The 21,656-nt window shown below is 48.4% G+C and overlaps 1 protein-coding gene and 1 long non-coding RNA gene across 3 annotated transcripts; both read right to left on the bottom strand.

The window, feature by feature from the left end:
* Positions 1-1,089: 1,089 nt before the first annotated feature.
* LOC119282353 lies at positions 1,090-2,561 on the bottom strand. Its single transcript, XR_005138716.1, has 3 exons — positions 2,031-2,561; positions 1,515-1,884; positions 1,090-1,438 (listed from the first exon to the last, which is right to left on the bottom strand). It is a non-coding gene; the product is annotated as an uncharacterized LOC119282353 (long non-coding RNA).
* Positions 2,562-14,980: 12,419 nt separating this feature from the next.
* On the bottom strand, positions 14,981-21,650 carry LOC119278604 (crossover junction endonuclease MUS81-like). Of its 2 annotated transcripts, none has more exons than XM_037559935.1 (15): positions 21,408-21,650; positions 20,588-20,685; positions 20,339-20,417; positions 20,120-20,206; positions 19,909-20,025; positions 18,708-18,868; positions 18,540-18,611; positions 18,387-18,457; positions 18,206-18,309; positions 17,606-17,666; positions 16,943-17,101; positions 16,177-16,256; positions 15,787-16,021; positions 15,609-15,695; positions 14,981-15,414 (listed from the first exon to the last, which is right to left on the bottom strand). In XM_037559935.1, the coding sequence occupies exons 1-15, from the start codon at positions 21,617-21,619 to the stop codon at positions 15,310-15,312; spliced, it is 1,728 nt and encodes a 575-aa protein (XP_037415832.1). In that variant the 5' UTR covers positions 21,620-21,650; the 3' UTR covers positions 14,981-15,309. The 2 variants fall into 2 exon arrangements, with proteins under 2 accessions (XP_037415832.1, XP_037415833.1); XM_037559936.1 differs by having other exon boundaries at positions 18,564-18,611.
* Positions 21,651-21,656: the final 6 nt, after the last annotated feature.

Raw genomic sequence — 21,656 nt, 5'->3', positions numbered from 1 at the left:
CCAGAATCGTGAAGTCCAGGCGAAGACATATTATGTGGGAGATCTCATCCTCTAACTCCCCGTGAAACAGAAGAACAAATTGTCGCCTAAATGGGAGGGGGCATACATCATCGATGAAGTACTCATAGGAGGAGCATATCGTCTTTGCCGCCCATCCGACGACGTCCTTGAATCGAACCCGTGGAGCGCAGCAAGGCTGCACGTTTTTACGCCTGAGTTTGACATACATATCCACCTTTCCCTTCTTTCATTTTCCTTTTTTTCTCTTCGACATGGTACTAGTCCGGCTAAACCGAACCATACCAAGCTCACATTATATAATCATTGAATGTAACACCCAGCTTTGCCTGGGCTCCCTCGGAAGAGCCGTATAAATGTATAAATCGCATTCGTACTAATTGCATCCTTCTCGCATATGTTAAAGCCAACATATGCACTTGTTTGCCTTAAGATCTTTGCCAAGCTGGGTTGCCTGGCTCCTGTGCGTACCCCTACATTCCCGATTGTTCGGCTAAGGCGTAAAGGGAGCACCTCTATGATTGTTACGATTGGGTCACCCGGGATCATACCTCAGACAGGTGAAGCCGAAAGCTAGCATTCTTACAGAAAACAACAAGTCGGCCTAAGGGAAGTGAATATAGCCTCGAGCGTACTACTAGGGTTTTTATTTAAAAAAAGCCATTGGTGTGTGTTGACCCTACGTGTCCGGACTATAATTTTACCCAATGAAAGGAACTCTTGGAGGAACTATTTTCATCAGAAGATATTTCTTACATTAAACAGTAATATAACATCGCTCTCCGCATATGTTTTGTCTGTTTAAACCAGAGAGCCGGATTTCCTGGTTCCCAAATTGTTGCCTTGTTTCCTATGGCACACAGTACAGAACACTCCCCGATCTCTAATCGGTGAGGCAGAAGCCGATGGCCAGTCAAGACAACATTCTTTCAAAAATAGAAATAAGAACGTGGATTGAGCACAGTCAACGTAAAATACATAGATACATAGAATTGACAAGATTACTCATTCTCGACATTGTCTATCAATTGTTCTAAAGCACAACCCTTTTGATAATAGCGAGTAGCTGGCATCACCTCATCATACACCAAGCTCGGTGGTATCTCTTGGCCGTCAGGACCCACTGGACCAACCCGGGCCATATGCACCGGATCTAGCTTGGTGAAACGGGTCTTTACCATAGCCCACGCCTCGCGTGCTCCTTCTCTACAGGCCGAGATCTTCCATAATTCGAACCTTCATCGAGGCCCTTTAAAGAGACTGGCTAGTTCAGCAATACTCTCAGGTGGCGCATCTGACAGGCATACTGCCTTCACCATGCTCTTCATGGCTTTCCGGGCCCTTTAATAGGTCTTCGACAGCTCCTTTAGGTTCCCGTCATAGGCGTTGGCTTCTTCCTCGGGCCGCTGAGTTAGGAGACCTATCAAGCAGGTGTTGCATATCGTCATTACAACGCCAATTCACTGGACTACCGTACCAGACAAGGCAATACTTACCAAATATGCCACCTTTTAGCTTCTAGTTCTCATCCAAGGCTTACGCCAGCTGGGTTCTTAAGCTTTCAATTTCCTCGGCTTTTCGTTGTTTCTCTTCCTTGAGCTGATTTTTCTCCTCCTGACTTCGCGTCAGCACCCGTTCGCCAGCCCCTAGCTCCCTTTGCAGCTCGCTTACAGTTCCCGCGGCAATATGGAGAATATGGTGTTAATGCATAAAATACAACGTATACCTGTGCAACAAGTCTTTTCTACTTACCGGACATTTCGTTGCTGGCTTTTCGAGCCGCATCCAGTTCGGCCTTGGTTTCGACCAACTGTGTCCGTCTAACTTCAAGGTCCTCAGACAGCTTTTTTTCTGCTCTCTTGCAGCCTACGAAAATAAAATCATTAGCCACCCTTAACTTGGTTGTCGCGCCCAAATTAAGGCTGGGGGGCTGGTTGGTTCGGGAACATGATATGCTTTCAAGCTATATACATGCACCCTGGTAGCAAAAAGACTGGCAATCCCGTCAAGACCTGTCTGGGCCGCTCCAAGGTACGCGTCCGAATTAAAAGCACTGAATTCTTGTTGGCAAAGGAAGAATGACATAAAGTCTCCCTCCGGCGGCGATGGTTCATTACGCTCTCGACTTCGGAATTAGTGACCGAAAAATCATCGGAGTCCGCCGGGGGTATGCCAGCTGCCGCGTGTTCGGAGGAGGCTCTGGCTTGAGCCGAAGACTTGGGACCGGAGTTGCGGTTCGGCGCATCTGTGTGATCTTCGGACTGGTATAGAGGCATGCGCCTTCTGCAAAATTGAGCAAGCTTCAATAAAAAAAAGTGCCAACGGCGACCCTCACGGCAATTGCAAAATATGTTACCTCTAGGCTGAGGAGGCAGGTGCCTCCACTTCGGTGGAGGCTTTCCGCTTTGATCTCCCAGCAAGGGCTGGAGCTGGCACGGTCTGTGCTCCTGCCGAGGAATTCTTACGCGTAGTGCGGCGACCCTTGGGAGCAGAAGTTAGCACATGGGGGTAGTGCGAGACGAGCGCCCTGTTTGGGAGAGGGCCTTCTTTTCACTTACTGAGGAAGAGGGAAGAGCCCCGGGGTGAACGGCTGTTATGGCCACCTTGACGCCGTCAAGGCCCTCCTGATAGAATACCCCATCTTCAAATTTGATTGACGTCTCTGGGTCGTCATGATACCCTAGATCGCCATCACGAGAGTGATTCTCTGGTTGAGGAGGAAGACAACTGATGGACGCAATCTGATGCCTCCATCCCTGTTCAAGTGGCTACCAGTAAGAATACGGCATGAACTGTGGGCTCAAAATAATGGATTATGGCATACCCAGTCCGTCGGATTGTATTCGGAGCAGCCTTCCTGAATACTCATGCGAGCGAACTCTGCTTCTTCTCCCTTAAAGAGATCGGCCAGTATTTTAGCCAGGGCAGCTTTTGTCTGGACCTTGCTGTTGGCAACGTGTCACATCATTGGTCTCGTTATAGCACCATAAAGGGTGAACCCACTGTTGGAGGGGTTGCACGCATCGGGTAATGACAATGGCCATAACTTCGACCACGGTCAGCTTGCTGCTAGTTAACAGCCTGATCTTGGCCGACATTGCACACACTTCTTCGTTGTCCTATTGGGAAAGACCTCTGGGCTGCCAGTTGTACCGCTTTATAGGCAGGTCATCTAATATTAGGGTAACCAACCCTTGCCGAATTGGATCGGGGAGAGGAACATCTTCAGTATAAAACCACTCTGAAGTCCATCCTTCGGGATCTTTCTGTGGGGTCCCGGTTGGGTACCTTGTCCTAACTATTCGCCATACTTCGGCGCCGCCTACCTCAAATATAGATCCCTCCCAGAGGTGAGGAACAAGACAGAAATACTTCCTCCACAAGTCAAAGTGGGGCTCGCAACTCAGGAATATCTCGCACAAAGCTACGAAGCTAGAAATGTGAATATGGACCCCGGGGTGAGATTGTGGAGCTGGATCCTGAGGGAGTCCCGGATTAGGGGTGTCCGGATAACTGGACTATAACCTTTGGCCGGACTCCTGGACTATGAAGATACAAGATTAAAGACTTTGTCCCGTGTCCGGATGGGACATTCCTTGGCGTGGAAGGCAAGCTTGGCGCTACAGATATGTAGATCTCCTCCCATTGTAACCGACTCTGTGTAACCCTAGCCCTCTCCGGTGTCTATATAAACCGGAGGGTTTTAGTCCGTAGGACGAACAACAATCATACCATAGGCTAGCTTCTAGGGTTTAGCTTCTTTGATCTCGTGGTAGATCTACTCTTGTACTACCCATATCATCAATATTAATCAAGCAGGAGTAGGGTTTTACCTCCATCGAGAGGGCCCGAACCTGGGTAAAAACATCGTGTCCCTTGTCTCCTGTTACCATCCACCTAGACGCACAGTTCGGGACTCCCTACCCGAGATCCGCCGGTTTTGACACCGACATTGGTGCTTTCATTGAGAGTTCCTCTATGTCGTCATCTTTAGGCCCGATGGCTCCTCCGATCATCAACAACGACGCGGTCCAGGGTGAGACTTTCCTCCCTGGACAGATCTTCGTATTCGGCGGCTTTGCACTGCGGGCCAATTCGCTTGGCCATCTGGAGCAGATCGAAAGCTACGCCCCTGGCCATCAGGTCAGATTTGGAAGTTCAAACTACACGGCTGACATCCGCGGAGACTTGATCTTCGACGGGTTCGAGCCACAGCCGAGCACGTCGCACTGTCACGATGGGCATGATCTAGCTCTGCCGCCTAACAGTGCCCAGGAGGCCGCCCCAGTGTCCGCTCCAACCCTTAGTTCGGAGCCGACTGCGCCAATCAAGGACGGATGGCTGGACACCGCCTCGGGGGCTGCAATCTCTATGGCGATCGAGCCGAACACCAGTCTTGTCCTTTGCGAAGCTCACGACTCCAAGGTGCCGGACTCTTCTCCAAACTCTGAACTTCCTGCGCCCCTATCAAACCCGATTGGGCGCCGCTCATGGAGTTCGCCGCCGCGGACATCTTTCAGCACTTGCCCTTTGGCGACGTTCTGAATTCACTAAAGTCTCTCTCTTTATCAGGAGAGCCCTGGCCGGACTATGGTCAGCAAGGTTGGGATGCGGACGATGAAGAAATTCAAAGCCCACCCACCGCCCACTTCATAGCCACTGTCGATGATTTAACCGACATGCTCGATTTCGACTCCGAAGACATCGACGGTATGGACGACGATGTAGGAGACGAACAGGAATCAGCGCCTATAGGGCACTGGACAACCACCTCATCTCACGATGTATACATGGTGGACACACCTAAAAGAAACGACGACGAGGAACAAAGGGACGCAACGAGGGAACGTTCCCTCGAAAAGCAATCAAAGCGGCGGCGTAAGCGACGCGCCAAACCCCACCACGACAGAGACCCAGCCGCAGAGCAGGGCGAACCGGCGGACGACGAACATGCCATCGAGCAACTGTCCGAACAGGGAAGTTTGGGTAAACAAACCGAACAACCCGTCCCCGGTGAAGATAATAGTCCGAACGACCTCACGCCGGACAAGTTGCTGGAGAAGAAGAACCTCCACAAAAGGCTCGTCGCCACTGCGCGTAGCCTGAAAAAGTAGAAGCGGAAGCTCAAAACAGCGGAAGATGCACTCAGAATTAGATGGGGCAAAGTACTCAACACCGCAGACAAGTACGGCGACAGTCGCCACACAAAGAGCTATCCGAAGCGGAAATTACTGCCGGAATTTGATGAGTAGGCCTTAGAGCCCCCACAATCAAAAAATAAAGAAGACACCCGGTCGGATAAGCAACCCCATGGCCAACATAGAGCGGCAAGGGGCGCCGCACTCAAGCCGGCACGCGATCCGCACAAGGATTCACATCAAAAAGATGGCCCAGCCAGATCTATCTACGGGCCAAGAAAGCAAGCTCTAGTAAGCAATGCAACGCAACAAGTATCCGAACATCACGGCACACCCAAATATAGAGGTGCCGCACACCCCCTCTGTTTCACCGATGAGGTGCTGGACCATGAATTTCTAGCGGGATTCAAACCCGTAAGCATAGAGGCATACGACGGAACAACAGACCCTGGAGTCTGGATTGAGGACTATATCCTCCACATACACATGGCTAGAGGAGATGACCTCCACGCCATAAAATACTTACCCCTCAAGCTCAAAGGGCCAGCCCGGCACTGGCTTAAAAGCCTTCCCAAAAACACCATCGGAAGTTGGGAAGAGCTCGAGGATGCTTTTCGGGCGAATTTACAAGGGACCTATGTCCGACCTCCGGCTGGAGACGATCTAAGTCATATAACTCAACAACCTGGAGAGTCAGCCCGGAAACTCTGGAACAGATTTCTTACTAAAAAGAACCAGATAGTCGACTGTCCGGACGCCGAAGCCCTAGCAGCTTTCAAACACAGTGTTCGAGGCGAATGGCTCGCCAGACACCTCAGCCAAGAAAAGCCAAGAACAATGGCCGCATTAACAAGCCTCATGACCCGCTTTTGCGCAGGAGAGGATAGCTAGTTGGCAAGAAGCAGCTCCAGCGACCCAAGTACATCCGAAGTTAGGGATGGAAATGGGAAACCACGACGTAGCAAGGACCAGCGCCGAACCAAGGGAAACAGCCTGAAGAGCGCGGCAGTCAACGCCGGATTCAAAAGCTCTCGGCAGAATCAGAAAAAGCTGCCCCTCAAGGATAGTAGGGACGAGCTATCTAACCTAAACAACATCTTGGACAAAACATGCCAAATCCATAGTACTTCCGGGAAGCCTGCAAACCATACCCACAGAGATTGTTGGGTCTTCAAGCAATCCGGCAAACTTAACGCCGAACACAAGGGGCTCGACATACCAAGCTAGGACGATGACGAACCCCACAAGCAGAGCACCGGAGAACAAAAGAAGTTCCCACAAGAAGTCAAAACAGTAAACTCACTTCACGAGACAAAAGAGAAGAACAGAGTGGCGCCTATAGAGATACGCGCTATACGGCCTGTCCCAGAAGAGTCCCGCCACTGGTTGTTACAACCAATCACCTTCGACCATCAGGATTACTCTAGAAGTATCCGCAATGCAGGCTGGACTGCCTTGGTATTAGATCCGATAATTGACGGACTCCACTTTACACAAGTCCTAATGGATGGCGGCAGTGATCTAAACCTGCTATACCAGGACACAGTCCGCAAAATGGGGATAAACCCAACAAAAATTCGCCATGGCAACACTTCCTTTCAAGGGGTAACGCCAGGCCCAGATACCCATTGTACGGGTTCTCTCCTGCTGGAAGTTATGTTTGGCTTCCCCGACAACTTCCGCCGTGAAAAGCTAACCTTTCACATCGCCCCATTTACAAGTGGCTATCAAGCACTATTGGGATGCGAAGCTTTCGCCCGCTTTAACGCAATACCGCATTATGCATCCCTTACGCTTAAAATGCCCGGTCCGCGAGGCATCATCTCATTAAAGGGAAATATCGAGTGTTCCTCGAGCGCGGAATACTGTGCGGCTGCCTTGACAGCCACACACTAAACCGGCTTCACTAACCAAAGCACCTAAACAGGTCGTTCAGACCCCGGACATGGTTAGACGAGTCCGGCGTAAACATACAGGGGCTTAATAGCCACATACCCCCGTACAAGGGGCTCCGCGCGTATACAACAAGAGACAATAAAGCTCAATTCTACCCATTTCCCGAACTATACTTTGTTTATTTAATATAACATAGCTTTTCACATGATTGTTTTCAACTAAGTTCCTCTCTTTTACAAATGAGCACCGTGCTACACCCGTCCAGGATACGGCACAACGGAGACACAGGCGCAGACGTGTAGTAGGGACCTGTTCCAAGGATTCTTTTCAGATTAAGACCCTGCGTAAACCTTTTTTACTGTCTCTTGTTGATAACATCCCCTGGTTTCTTTCCATAACCGAGGAGGAGGCTGGCGTCTTGGCATGTGGCCACGTCAGAATTTTGCGCGTACCTGGACACCAGGGGCTTCTTACCAACGGCGTTGTTCAGCCCGTCTTCATAAACACCGAATACCTTAGGGAGTGTTCGGCGTCTCGAGTTTGGCCTTATATGCATCAGCTCTGAATCATGTCTTTGGTCAAATGTTGGGTTTGCCCGGCTCCTGTGTTTTGCTGCCTTACGTTTCGCTCTATCGGCTAAGGTGGCACCAGGAGAACTACTGCGATTGTGCCCTGGTTTGGCCAGGCGAGCACCTCAGTAGAGAAAGCCGAAAACTGACTGTCATGATGTAGCGTGAGACTGGTCAACCACTCGATGACCCGATGGAATCTTTAGGATTCCTCCGCATTAACGAAGGGCCGTTTCCTTGTCAGGCACACACGCGCCCCGAATTCGGGTGAGCGCGGTGCCCCTAGGGGCTATATAGTAGCCCCACTGTCAAACTCCTATGGCTAAGTGAAAGTGATAAAGCATTATAGTCCGGTTGCCTAGTTCGCTGCGCTATCACCTCCTTTATAGGACCAAGACATTGGATCAAGTGTGAAAATGCGCCTTCTGCGAACACCCCCGCATTATATGCGTGGGGGCTGAATCCGAAGACTGCCATCTTTCAGGTTATATACACATATACATTAACGACCGCAGAGGAGGTATTCTAATTCTTGAAAGCACAAGTATAAAAAGCTTTTATATTCCATCAAAACATTGTTTTACAATGATACATGTTATTCGAACATAACATCCTTCGAGCACTGCGTCTCTATTAAACGAGTGCCCTACAGAACTTCCTGAAAATAGTGCTCAGCAGGTACTCGGCTTTCGTCCGAATCTTGGGATGCAACAGCACTGGCCTTCATATCCGCCCAGTATGTCTTGACACCGGCAAGAGCCATCTGTGCATCCTCTATGCACGCCGACCTCTTCATTGCATTAATATGTGGCACCACACCGAGGAACTGCTAAACCAAGCTAAAATAACTCTTCGGCTCGGGCCTTTTCGGCCACAGATGACTCACAACATGATTCATGGCGAGTCTGGATAACCTATTCAGCTCCGCCCATGCGGCCAAATGATCGAATACTGAAAGTGGGCGCTCTGGATTGTGGAACTGCGACCAAAAAAGCTTCTCCACTTCGTGGTCATTTTGATCACGGAAGTGTTCGGCCGCGTCCGCGGCACTCGCCGCCAAGTCCAGGTAAGTGTTTGCCGCACTCCACTTCCGGTCCAACGGAGCATATTTAGGATCCCCGAACTTCATCCGCAGCATATAGGGCTTTCCAGCTGTGATATCTCCGGCCTGACGTAGCTCCTCCTTCATAGCTCTCATCGCAGAGCGAGTATCCTTGGCCTCGGTAGTGACCTTTCTCTAGGTCCTTCTGTGCCACCCGATCTTCTTTTTCAAGAAGCTTGCAGCGGTCGGCAGCATTCTTCAACTTTTCAGCCATCTCGTCCATTTCCTTCTTGCTTTGGCAGTGAGCAGCCTGTTCGGCTTTCAGCTCTTCAGCCACCTTTAAGGCAGCCGCATCGCTTTTCCTGGCCTGCTCCTTGGCTCGGGCAAGTTCCGCCCGAAGGTTCTCCATGGCAGCGGCACCATCTGCATCAAGCACATATGTTGTGAGGTACGGGCATCAAGCTCCTCTTACCAGGTGTCTTCGAAGAAATTATATACCTTGTGCCTCGTCAAGCTGCTTGTTGACAAGCACGATGTCGGCATCTGCCATGTCAAGTTGCCGCTTTAGCTCGGCAAATTCATCAGTCCGGCCAGCCACCGGATACTTCGCCACCTACATAGGAAAGGCGCAATATTATACCTGGGATTATGATCCTCGGCGCGCCGTCCTTTTTGACAACGCACCGAGTCTCAAGGGCTACTATCTATACAGGGCACATCTTATATATGCGGATCTGTCAAAAGGTACATCATTTCACGTACCTCAAAACCTGTCAGTAAACTCCTGACGTCCTCGTACAACCCGCTCTCCGCGGATGAAATCCTTCTAATCACCGTATCCATCAATGCACGGTGTTCTTCTGAGATAGACGCTCGCCCGAGCAGATCCTTCAGCTCCTCCGAACGCAGACCAGACGGTGTCGGACTCGTCCGATGGCCTTCTTCGAAGGCCGGACACGGAGGGCCTTGGGGGGCCATACGACTGCCTTCCGGCCCTGCCGGATTCGGAGAAACCCTCCGTGACGACACCTCAGGGTCGCCTGCCTCGCAAGGCGGTACGGCAGGGGGATGCGTTCCGCTCTCCATCATCTCCGGACGAAGATCCCCTGAAGATGAGCTCTGCTGAGAAGGGCGGAGATCCAAACTACAAGGTAAAATTTTGGTTATCTTCCTCAGAAATAGAATGGGGATATCTCTCATTTTAAAACCCCCCTCTTTACTTACGGCTCGGTAGAGAGCTGATCCCCTTGGGGATGCGATGCGATCGAGGCACCTCCCAACGCCGGACCCTCTGACGAAGATTTCTTCCCCCGCTTTGAGGCCATGGCCTCCGGGTCTTCAGAGGCGGTCCTCTTTTTCCCCTGGTTAGAGGAATTCTCAATTCCTCCTTTCCTGACAGCCTCATTCGGGGAGGCGGTAGCTTCCTTGTTCCCCTCTTCGCCTTCTTCCAAAGGCGCAACCTCCAGCATCCTGGTTAACACGGGATCCGGCGTAGTCTCAAGGAGGGGGGCCGGACACCTGATTAGCTTTGCTTTCGCTATCCACTCCTGTTTAAAGGACAGCTCTTTTAAGGGCAATTTTATGATAAATATACGGATAGCGTGTCCGGGTACAGGGCTACTTACTTGAGTATCCGGGCGATTGCAGCTCAGACCTGCGTCCTCGGACGAGTCCGGACACATCGCTTGTGATCCAAAGAACAGTTTGTACATCTCCATGGGCGTCGCGCCCGCAAAATGTTGGAGGGCTCGTGGTCCGGATCAAACTCCCACAAGCGGAGGGGGTGGCGTTTGCAGGGCAGGACGCGGTGAATCAACATAACCTGCGTCACTACGGCCAGATTGATATCTCTTTCTAGGAGATCTTGAACGCGGCCCTGCAACAAGGGCACGTCCTTGGACGGACCCCAGTTAAGCCCTTTATTGACCCATGATGCTAGCTGTGCTGGGGGACCCGAGCGAAAGGCAGGTGGCGCCACCCATTTGGTGCCCCTGGGAGCTGTGATATAAAACCACTCTTGTTGCCACAAGCCGAACTCCTCTTGAAAAGAGCCCTTGGGCCATGGAGCATCGGCAATCTTGCTTATAGCAGCACCTCCGCACTCCGCGTGCTGGCCCTCGATCATCTTCGGCTCTACTTTGAAGGTTTTGAGCCACAATCGGAAGTGAGGAGTAATATGGAGGAAGGCCTCGCACACGACAATGAACGATGAAATATGGAGGATGGACTCCGGAGCTAAGTCGTGAAATTCCATCCCGTAATAAAACATGAGCCCCCTCATGAAGGGGTCAATCAGGAAGCTTAGCCCCCGAAGGAAGTGAGACGCGAACACCACGCTCTCACCGGGCTTGGGAGTGGGAATGACCTGCCCTTGAGCAGGCAGCCTATGCAAGATTTCGCCGGTTAGATACCTGGCGTCTCTTAACTTTAACACGTCTTCTTCTGTAATGGAGGAAGGCATCCACCAGCCTTGAAGGTCGGAGCCGGACATCGTCGGAAGTCCGAAGCGCCTGAATCTGAAGCTTTGGGTGTTGGAACTCAAGGTAAGAGGCGGATTTGATTGAGATTGAAAGAAAGGAGTCGAGCCTTGGTCTCTTTATAAAGAGGTTGAATACCAAGAGCCCTCCCCATGACCGTTCGGGACTCGCCTTCGATTGAGGAGACATACCAATAGGCACGATTGGGTTACCCACGCCCGTATTGATGAGAATCCCGGAATAAAGGGACATGATCTCTGCTTTGACAAGACGTGCCAAGGAAACCGCCTCGCTAAACGTGCTGAGGTGGGACAGTAAAACGATCTGAATAAAGGCTTGGCTGTGGCATGATGTCACGCTGCGAAATACGTCAGCAGATTAGATTTATACAAACATTATTCTTTCTACGGTGGTATGTGGAACTTATTTTGCAGAGCCGGACACTATCCTTGTGTTCAAAATCTTCTATGAAGTATTCGAAGGAGGAACCCGCCTTGCAATGCCGAAGACAATTGGCGTGCCGAACTCGTCGTTATTGAAGCCTGGTTCAGGGGCTACTGAGGGAGTCCCGGATTAGGGGGTTTCCGGATGACTGGACTATAACCTTTGGCCGGACTCCTGGACTATGAAGATACAAGATTGAAGACTTCGTCCCGTGTCCGGATGGGACATTCCTTGGCGTGGAAGGCAAGCTTGGCGATACGGATATGTAGATCTCCTCCCATTGTAACCGACTTTGTGTAACCCTAGCCCTCTCCGGTGTCTATATAAACCGGAGGGTTTTAGTTCATAGGACGAACAACAATCATACCATAGGCTAGCTTCTAGGGTTTAGTCTCTCTGATCTCGTGGTAGATCTACTCTTGTACTACCCATATCATCAATATTAATCAAGCAGGAGTAGGGTTTTACCTCCATCGAGAGGGCCCAAACCTGGGTAAAAACATCGTGTCCCTTGTCTCCTGTTACCATCCGCCTAGGCGCACAGTTCGGGACCCCCTACCTGAGATCCGCCGATTTTGACACCGACAGATCCCATAGAACTCTAGCAGACCCCGTAGAGAGGGATGAATAGGAAAACCCAAACCTCTTAGACGGAAGGGCACGAGACATACCCTTTCCTCCTTACTTGGGGCGGGAGAGTTCTCGGCAAGGGCGCAGCAATCAACGGAGATGAGACCAGCGCGGACTGGGACCAGATCGACCGGTGGGAGGAAGCACTGCGTCTGCAAGCGACTCAGCTGGATGCGCGAGACTGGATAGCTTGACCAATCGCCTAGGAGCAGGCCATGAGGGCGCGAGGATGAACCTGGGAGGTCGGCCATGGCATCGGAGAATTTCTTTGATGTCATTTTTAGCGAAGGGGGGAAGATAACTGTTCTCAGCACCTTTGGATCTATAAATAAGCGTCTTATCGTGAAGCCAAAAGGACGGGTGCATGGAAGGACGGCGTTGGTCCGCACGCCGTCTACAAAGGTGTGCGAAGCCCTTGCCCCGAGGAACGGCATTAAATCTGATGGTCCCACCTCAATCTCGAAGATGTCTTCGAATCCCAGAACCTTGAAACTGTCCGGACCCGAGTATATTAGAGCGGGTTCCGGATAGTATTCGGTGAAATTGATATGTTTTCAAACAGAATGAAGGAGTAAAAGAACTCGTCTCGCAAGCCGACAGTGTGAAGATTCCAGAGGACAATCCCTGGCGTTGGAGGCAAGTTCGGGGGCTACTGAGGGAGTCATGGAATAAGGATTCCTCGGGGCGATGGCCCATTGTACATGGGCTAGACTGGTGGAGCCGTATAATGATAGGAGATTTATGAAGCAGTGGTGTGCCCTCCATGCCAAGAAGGCACAGGATCTCTTTAATTCCTTATTGTAATCTATCTTCGGTAACCCTAACCCTACTAGTGTCTATATAAACCGAGGGTTTTTAGTCTTTAGGGCAAGAGCTACATTCATCACCTCATCGCCTTAGGGTTTAGCTCATATAGATCTCGAGGTAGATCAACTCTGTAAACCACATCATACATTCAATATAATCAAGCATGACGTAGGGTATTACCTCTTCGAGAGGGCCCGAACTTGGGTAAACATTGTGTTCGCCGTCCCTTGTTCCCCATCGATCCCAGATCCGCAGCTCGGAACCCCCTACCCCAAGGTCTGCCGGTTTTGACACCGACAATGATCATGTCCACTTCTTCATCTAAATCCGATGAATCGAAGAACTCATCTTGAATCGTTTGGTCAAGCTCCGTCGGTCCATACTCCTCGTCCGACGAAGCATCGGAATCCATCATTAACCTAACAAAATCACAATAATTCCGGTCGTTCAATGTGTCGAACACATCAAGCGCAAGGCAGAGCCAAAGAGTTGCCGGATGTACCATGGTGGCGTCCAGGCCGGCGACAACGTCCCCCGCCCAGCAAGGACGGGAGCTCTCTTCCAGAGCTGGCGGCAAAGAGCCTGGCAACGGCTGCGGCGGCAGAGCTGCGAGCCTGACGGCGCGGAGGAGGAAGAAGAGAGGATATAGCAAATTGATCCGACAGCTCGGGGGAGGAAATTTAGTGCAATTTGAAGTGGGGTTGGGTTGTCGGGTGCGACGTGGCGGGCGGGCCATATTTGGGCTGGATATGAGGGTGCCGGTCAGCCCGGTCGTTTGAGGGGCTCATCTGGGTCAAAGAATCCTGACCGGGCGACCCATCGGACGTGTGAGGCGGGTTTGAGAGATTCGGTTGTATGCCCGAAGCCATTTGCGATGCTGCGAGGAGCAGCTAGATAAATAAGGTGCTCGTGTGTACGGCCAACGACGAATTGATTTCGTTTTGGCAGCTTGCAACACGTACACGGAGAGGGCACCACAAGCAGCTGCAAAAGCGTCCAAACCCCAATAAATTCGAGCTTATCGCTGCCCTCCCCACTCGAGTTTGTCCCGGCGCGGAAGCGACGAGCGAATAATTGAAAACAAGGTTCCATCCCCGCCAGAAAGAAACAAACAACCAGATTAAAGTCGAGAGCACGGACACAGAGTAGGAACTTGGAAAAGGAGGAAGAAGACAGCGGGAAAGCGGCGGGGTTGCGACCGTTTTCGTTGTCGCGTTGCCCGCGTCACCCAGCCAGGTTCCTTGACGCATCGCAGACGGCCGCCTGCTGCTGCCTCCATCACGAGCCCCTCTTGTTGGACTTTCTCGAGCGTTGCCCACCTGGGCGGGGGGCTGTTTTCGAACCCAACAAAGCGCCATTTAAGCGCACGCCAGCGACCCCGTTGTCTCCATCCGGTTTGGACTATGGACGGATGATGACAAGAAAGCGCACAGCCAAAACCCACAGGGAAACAACGGGGTGATGATGCGCACCGCTTCTTGTCGTTGCTCAGGAGGCTCTTTCTTGCCTGGGCACCGCACATTTGTGCGCCAACAAACACCAACCTTTGTCTCCGGGTTGGCGTGACGGGACCGGAGGGCGGCGGTCTGTTCCCGCTTGGCGCCACGCGCCAAAGCGGCATGGCCTACTATTCTTTCTTTCTTTACGCTTCTCTCATGTCCCCTGCGCCTGCACGCGAAAGGTAAGATTCACCGCCTGAATGAATGAGAACAAAGGGATGCTCTGCTCTGAGTAAGCCCAACATGGCGACGGAGAGAAAGTAGCCCAGAGATGACCAAACAGGCTTTGAACCACGGACACGGGGCCGACAAGGAACCGCTTTCAGGTTTCAGCAAGCACATGGATCGAAAACCATGGGCTCACTTCGTCGCCAGGCCGAATTCTCATACCTGCCCAACGCGTTTGGTTGGGGGGAATTAAAACTAGGGAACGGGAATTAAGAGGGTACAAGGCTGAGACTGGTAGTAGTAGTAGTAATGCACTACGCTAACACGACGATTCCATAACATGCTGCCTGGAACTCTACAGCATACTAGTACTTGTAGTAATTTAAACAGGGAGCGAGGCTACGCGCTAAGGCGTTTTTTAGGAGGTGCGCTAATTACATCCTCTGAGACTTTCAGTTTTGCAAGGCGGCAGGCACAGCACAAAAAGGATCCCTCCCGCTTTTTCGCCTTCCAAACTTGAAAGTCACTCCTGCTGCGATTGGTGGTCTGCTGAAATCATCACGACGGTGACCAAAAGACCGACCGGTTAAGCCGTTAAGGTTGAAACTAGCTGGGAGTAGTTCATCCTTCAGCCCAGATGAGCTTGAAGATGTTCTTGCTAGCCCCCGTGTTGACCATGTCGCTCTTGTTCTTCAGCATCTCCTCCTGGGCGCGCCTATCGCCATCCTTCAAAGTTACAAGGATAAACTTTTAGTTCTACACACACGTTGAATTATTCTGTTAAGAGAGACATCAATAGTACGAGGAGCAGCCGATGATATGGACATGCATTGCTCACATTTGGTCGGAATTCCAAGTATGATCAAGTGCTTTGCATGAAAAGAATATTTTGTATAAGTTGAAAGGAGAAGACGACTCACAAGCATGCTGTACGCCCTGGCAAGCGAGAGGAGAGTGGGGTAGAGACTCGTCACGGCGAGAGCACCTTCTTCAGTCACCTGTGGCACCTGATTTACATGCAAGATTGATGAGCAAACCACGGCATGAAATGGACTACCCACCAAACTTTGGTGAAGGTGGCTGTAGCCGCCCAGTTACCTGCATAAGCTGAAGGGCGAATATGTCGCTCACAGTCACCTTCTCAAGGTCAGAACACCTTTTCACAAACTCACCGTAGGTCAGGCAAAGTCGAGAGGTGTCAGCACCAGCAGAGAAGTTTGTTCTGTAGTAATCAATTATAGAACGTGTGAGGTGGCCGTATTTCTTTTCAGTATCAGCATACCCATTGGTTCTTTGGACATCAAATCCTTCAAGAACCTCAGTAGTGAAGCAGCTGAAATAGAAGGCATATGGACCAGTAGTTAATAGGGCATACGGCTGACATTCAAAGCATTGGGGACAATATTCAATAATGTTAAACAAAGAGAAGAAAGTACTGCCATTCAGGGGTTAACATGATCATCCAAGCTTCATGAGAAGAGTACATACGCTGTCTTAACGCTCTCTGATCCATCTACAGTGTTTACATCCCCTTCAACTAGATATATTAGCTTCCTTAGCCCACATTTCTGCAAAGGATACAACAAACAGAGTATCATATTGTATTGTTGCTAAAATAACAAATGGTGCTAGGGTGACTTGGTAACCCCTGCAAAGCCTTCATTATAAAAAGAAAAATACAGTTTCTTTGGGAAGATATGCACAATCTACAGGCTCAAGCTTATGTCCTCTAATAACACCATCCTTGATCAGCCCATACCCAAATATGGGCTATGCTTTTCAATTAATGATAACCAAAAATAAGAAAAAATCTCAGCTAAGATTAGACTCAAGCAACACCAAAAACACAGGGCATAGCATGCGGGCATAAAACATGGCAAGTCAAAAGACACATTCAACACTTTGTAATGAAACATTCCGCATCGTAATCAGCATTTCTGGAACCCAATTGAAATCTAAAATAAACAAGATATCTGCTACAAGTAACAGAAAGTTATTTGTCTAACTGTTTAGAGATGCCTCCATAACTGTGCTGCCAAACAATGGCTATGCCGATCAACTTATTTGTAACATTACAAACAATATATTATGTTGCCACAACTACTGATCAGGATTATCGCAAGAAACAAATAATTTTGGGACACAAAATTTCTTATCACTATCAATGAGAAATTGAAAGCATAAAGAACTGGGAAAGTTAAGATAGAAGTTTCATATTATTAATGACAAAATTCAAAGCTAGTTCAGATGGTACCTTCAGTCTTAGTTTTTGATCTTTGTATCTGTTGTCTTTAATTGAGCCAAGTAAATCATCCACATTTTTCCTTTCAACAATGAAATCAAGAACATACTCCATGCCAAGTTCTTTATGGCGAGCAACCCAAAGAGCATCTCCAACAGGCAAGTGTTTAATCTGGATGACATGGTTCGAACAGAAGGATCAATACCATTTTCTTTGGCACGTTATACGAACAGTTCAATCTACGAAATCAACTTTGTTAGATTATTTTATGCTGTAGCAATCATCAAGACAGTGGGGCAGCGACCACTGTCAAATCTACGCAAATCAACAACCAAAATAGTGCAGTCAGCAATCATCAAGACAGTGGGGCAGCGACCACTGTCAAATCTACGCAAATCAACAACCAAAATAGTGCAGTCAGCAATCATCAAGACAGTGGGGCAGCGACCAAACATATCATTAATCCAAAAAAATCAAAAAAAGGATAATTAATCCAGCAGTACAGGGCATTTAATTTAGAGCCGTGTTGATGCATGGTGATAACTTTTAGCAGTATATTTTGGTTGTCTGAAGAAATGTACAAGGATTACACCCAGAGTACTGGTGAATTAGATACAAGAAAAAAAAAGGCGAGTAGGGTTAAACAAAGAAGAATTCACTCTCAATCCAACTAACCTCTACAGGTACATCAAACTGCGTGTGTATGTTATCAACAACTTTTCTTCTGGCACGGGCCCTGCACAAAACAGGAGCAATCATGAGAGAACTGAATTCTGATGCATACATGGATGATTAAATAAAACATGGTAAATTATTGGGTGCAACAGAAATCCATTTGTTTCCTTGAAAAATAATTTGGATAATTAAACAACATACAGAATCTAAAACTTTATATACATGTGAGCGCACTAAACGTTAACAGAAACAGAAGGTTAAATAGTTTAAGTAACACAAGGAAATGAATCAAAGTGTGGTCAAATTCACAATTCCAGCAGTAAGTAGATAAACACGTGACAGCCCTTGACTTCATCACTTTAACAGAAAAAAAATATTAAACATGAAGAAAGGAATGCCCCTGCAAATCGTGGGCAAGCGAGAACAGGTACACATACTGAACAGGTACACATACTCCCAATCCTCAGTTGGTTACCATCCTAAAAAGCTTTTTTGAAGGGACGGGGTGGAGGCATTTAATTCTTATTTGTTTTCATTCCTACAAGATCACATACAGCTAGAATATACAATAACTCATGAGTAAGGTATGATCATACAGACCCAAAAGTATCTCGATCGTCCAATATCAGCACCACTTCATAAGTATCCAGAAAATTTTCATCATACCGATGAGGTGGCATAGCTAGTAGAGTTTCAGCAGAACCCTGGCGATGGAAAAGAAAGTATTGTTTTATGTTCCATTTGAAAAAGAAAATGGGTACTCAAAGGGAACTCAAGTTACCATTGCACTAAATGATTGCTGTCCGGACATTCCTCGAGATGAAAGAGGAGAATTAGTAGCACGGCCATTGTCTGAAAGGGCATTAACTAAAAATATCAGTAGAGAATAATATTTTGTTTATGGAATATAATATTATCTGCAAAGAAAGCATACTGGTAGGAAAGGAACTGGAATTGCCTGCTTTCGAGTTTGGAAGTCCACCCCTTCCAGAAAAATTCTCAGAACCTGCAATTGAGTAAATGAAATTAATGATAGAGCTGCAGGGGTACAATGTTCAGTTATCTGGAAACTCACTGCATGAACTGAAAAGTTTACTAATACCTATCGGGGGACTGCTGCCTTCTTGTTCATCAGAATCTGAATCACTGAGCATAACACTTTCAGGATGACCAGGCGCTATTAAAGGTCCTGCAGGATCGTCTAATCCAGAATTTGCGAGACAAATGCGAGCAGTCTCTTTGCCCTTTTCTGTTAGGTAATACCTAAAACAAACTCATACAGTAAGCCGCAAGTTTATGCTTGGTATCTCAACAGAATGTGTGCGTATAGTAAATAAAGTCCCAGCTAGAAACAAGAAATGTAAACAGAACAGACTGAACTGCTGCTTGTACTCGGGGTGGAAATAAAATGTAGGACCAAAATACTGAGCAGGATCCGCGGTTCATGTAGCAAACTGGCATATATCTGGAACATTCCCAAAATGGCCGCATGTGCAAGATTGTTATAAACGTGTTTCAGGTTCATATTGTGGACCCAACAAGTTCAAAGGAGCTATGGAATCATACATGCCTGCTTCTATCCCATCAATAGAAAATTGATGATATGCCACATGAGAGCTGTATCTTTAACAGATATATTTTCTTCATTTGCTCAAATGATTAGAGGATATTATATTACCTATAGTGCATACAAGCATCAAATAGCAAACTATTAGATGTTGCTTCTCTGCTAGCATATATATGACTTACTGCCACACTATATCAAACTTCCTCCGACCAACAAAGGAAAAAAAATCAAGTAGAAATGTTTCTTGATACAAGTTAAATTACTAGAAAACCCATATACCAATCAGCAGAAGCATATCAGAGGTTAGGCACATTTTGGGATCCAGTCCACCGCACTCAGAGCAAAACAGGTGAAAGGGTTTTGTATCTGGTGAGTGTTGTGGGAGCATGAATCAGATAAACTAGTGCAGACACGATCAAACTTAAAACATGAGAACCCTATGAACCCTCTAATGAGAGGAGTCAAGTTCAGGGATACAAGTGCAATAGTTTATATAGCTCTGATATCCCCAATCCTTGAGTTTGAGTCCATATCAGACTAAGCAAAAGCTCACAATTAATACCTAGCAGCGCTGCAATAGTACAGTATAGAGCAATAGCCTGTGATGGAACAAGTAATAATACTTGTACGATATAATAAGTGACTACAAAACATATGGGATCTATCCCTCTAAAAGATCCAATTTAGTAATGATAGGAAAGGTAAGATAAACATGGGGGTGAGCCTAGTACATTACTTTGCAGGGTTACTCTTTTTCACAACGAGATCCTTGTCCGTTAAGTTTTTCATGCAACTCCATCCAGTGTAGAAGTCACTACCAGAATTCCCGTGTTTTGATTTGTAGTTGTTTGGGCTGCTCATAGTACAACAGAAATAGTTAGTGATGCACTAATATATCAGCTAAAAAATAAGCAACCATGCAATTTACTGAATCGCTGAAACTGTACCCTATTGCCTTTCGCGACAGACCACTGGCTTCAGCGGCATCAATAAGCTCTTGCTTCTTCATAACCTCCGTCCCTCTTATCATTTCCCTAGGGACAAATCAACTGTCAGCATCTCCTCTTGCATATTTAGTTAACTTTTCCTACTTCCCCTTTGTCCTAAGGTCGCTACTACTTCTGTCAGGAGAATAACAAAATTTAGACCCCCCAAGAAAATCATACCTGTAGAGTGTGATCACTATTGCATAGGCAGCTGAATTCAGCTGTGGCACGTAGGGTTTGTTTCGCTTTCTTTTCTTTCCTGTATAAAAGGACAGTACCCTTTAAGATATAATTAATAAAACCTGTTCATTAAACTGGCTGTTGAGAAAACTGAAGAGGAAGAAGAAACGTCAGCCTGATGATGGAAAAGAAAAGAAAGAGCAGATTTGTAGGCCACGCGAGTAATCGTTGGAAGTTGTAAACTATTACCCGTTTCTCCTGGTGTATTACTTCTCGGGGGAGACGAATCAAGGCTGGACCCTGGAAAGGAGTCTTTCATGACGTCAACAACCCAACCTCCAACGCCCCTGAAAAAAATAGCAGAACCGAAGGAGCACAACAATGATCAAACAAATTCAGAAAATATAAAGTTTCTGAAAAATTGATGCAACTCAATGTAGAAAGTAACATTTGGTAGTAGATACATTCCACACTCTAATCTAGTACGCAATATCCACCTCCCTCCCGATTCAACACAGAAAAGAAAAACCAAAGGTACAGAGTTCTATATGGATCAAAACTAAATCCATACTGGTATACTGTTATAGCACTTCTCAGGTTATCTACTTGCAGGCAAATCCCAAGTTGAATGGCGGCTTAAACGTGATATTGAATACATTTCGCCAGATAAAAAACGGTCATGGCCTAAATCGATTTCAGCATACACCAGCAGCAATCAGTGGATGCAGCAGAGCATATAAACATATGGGGGCTGACACTTATAATTCCACAGCTATGCGAATCGAATGCATGCTCAGATCAAATCGGCACAAGTAAAAATCACCTAAGGCCTAAGGAACATAACATCAACCAAACAAAACTAAGATCCCAGAGCTAACGCGCCCAAATCATAAACCGATCCATTCGTATTCGAGCGGCAATGCGACACCATAACAACAAGCCTCTCCGATCCGCGTCTGACTACGGTACAGAAGCGCGACAACGCCCCACGATCCAAATCGACCAAAACCTAGCCTCGTCGCTACAGCGTAAACGGAAACGCGTTCGAGAGAGATGGGGAAATGCGCACTTGAGACGGGCCAGGTCGCCGGGGGTCCGGACGGGCTCCTTGGCGGAGCAGACGCCGATGTAGGCGGCGGCGAGCGCGCGGGCTTGGTGGTCCGGGAGGCCGGCCGGCTGCTGCGCCGCCATGGAGCGGTGCTTCTCGAAGATCCTGGCCGCGACCTCCTCGTTCTCCGGGAGGCTCACCTTGCGCTTCTTCTTCGGCACCGACGGCGCCATCCGCGTCGTGGGGTTGGGGGGCGTGGGATTGGGAGGG

The sequence above is a fragment of the Triticum dicoccoides genome, chromosome 3B (genome assembly GCF_002162155.2).
Source record: "Triticum dicoccoides isolate Atlit2015 ecotype Zavitan chromosome 3B, WEW_v2.0, whole genome shotgun sequence".
NCBI lineage: Eukaryota > Viridiplantae > Streptophyta > Magnoliopsida > Poales > Poaceae > Triticum > Triticum dicoccoides.
The sequence above is the reverse complement of the archived record's forward strand: the minus strand, read 5'-3'. Positions and strand labels throughout refer to the sequence as shown.

What these genes read in the sequence shown, in the direction of transcription:
- LOC119278604 (XM_037559935.1), bottom strand. Translation starts at nt 21,619, where the DNA reads ATGGCGCCGTCGGTGCCGAAGAAGAAGCGCAAGGTGAGCCTCCCGGAG. An exon ending in GGCGACCTGGCCCGTCTCAA is followed by an intron (nt 20,686 to 21,407) that starts GTGCGCATTTCC and finishes TATTTTTTTCAG; the next exon opens with GGGCGTTGGAGGTTGGGTTG. An exon ending in TTCCAGTTCCTTTCCTACCA is followed by an intron (nt 18,458 to 18,539) that starts GTATGCTTTCTT and finishes ATGCCCTTTCAG; the next exon opens with ACAATGGCCGTGCTACTAAT.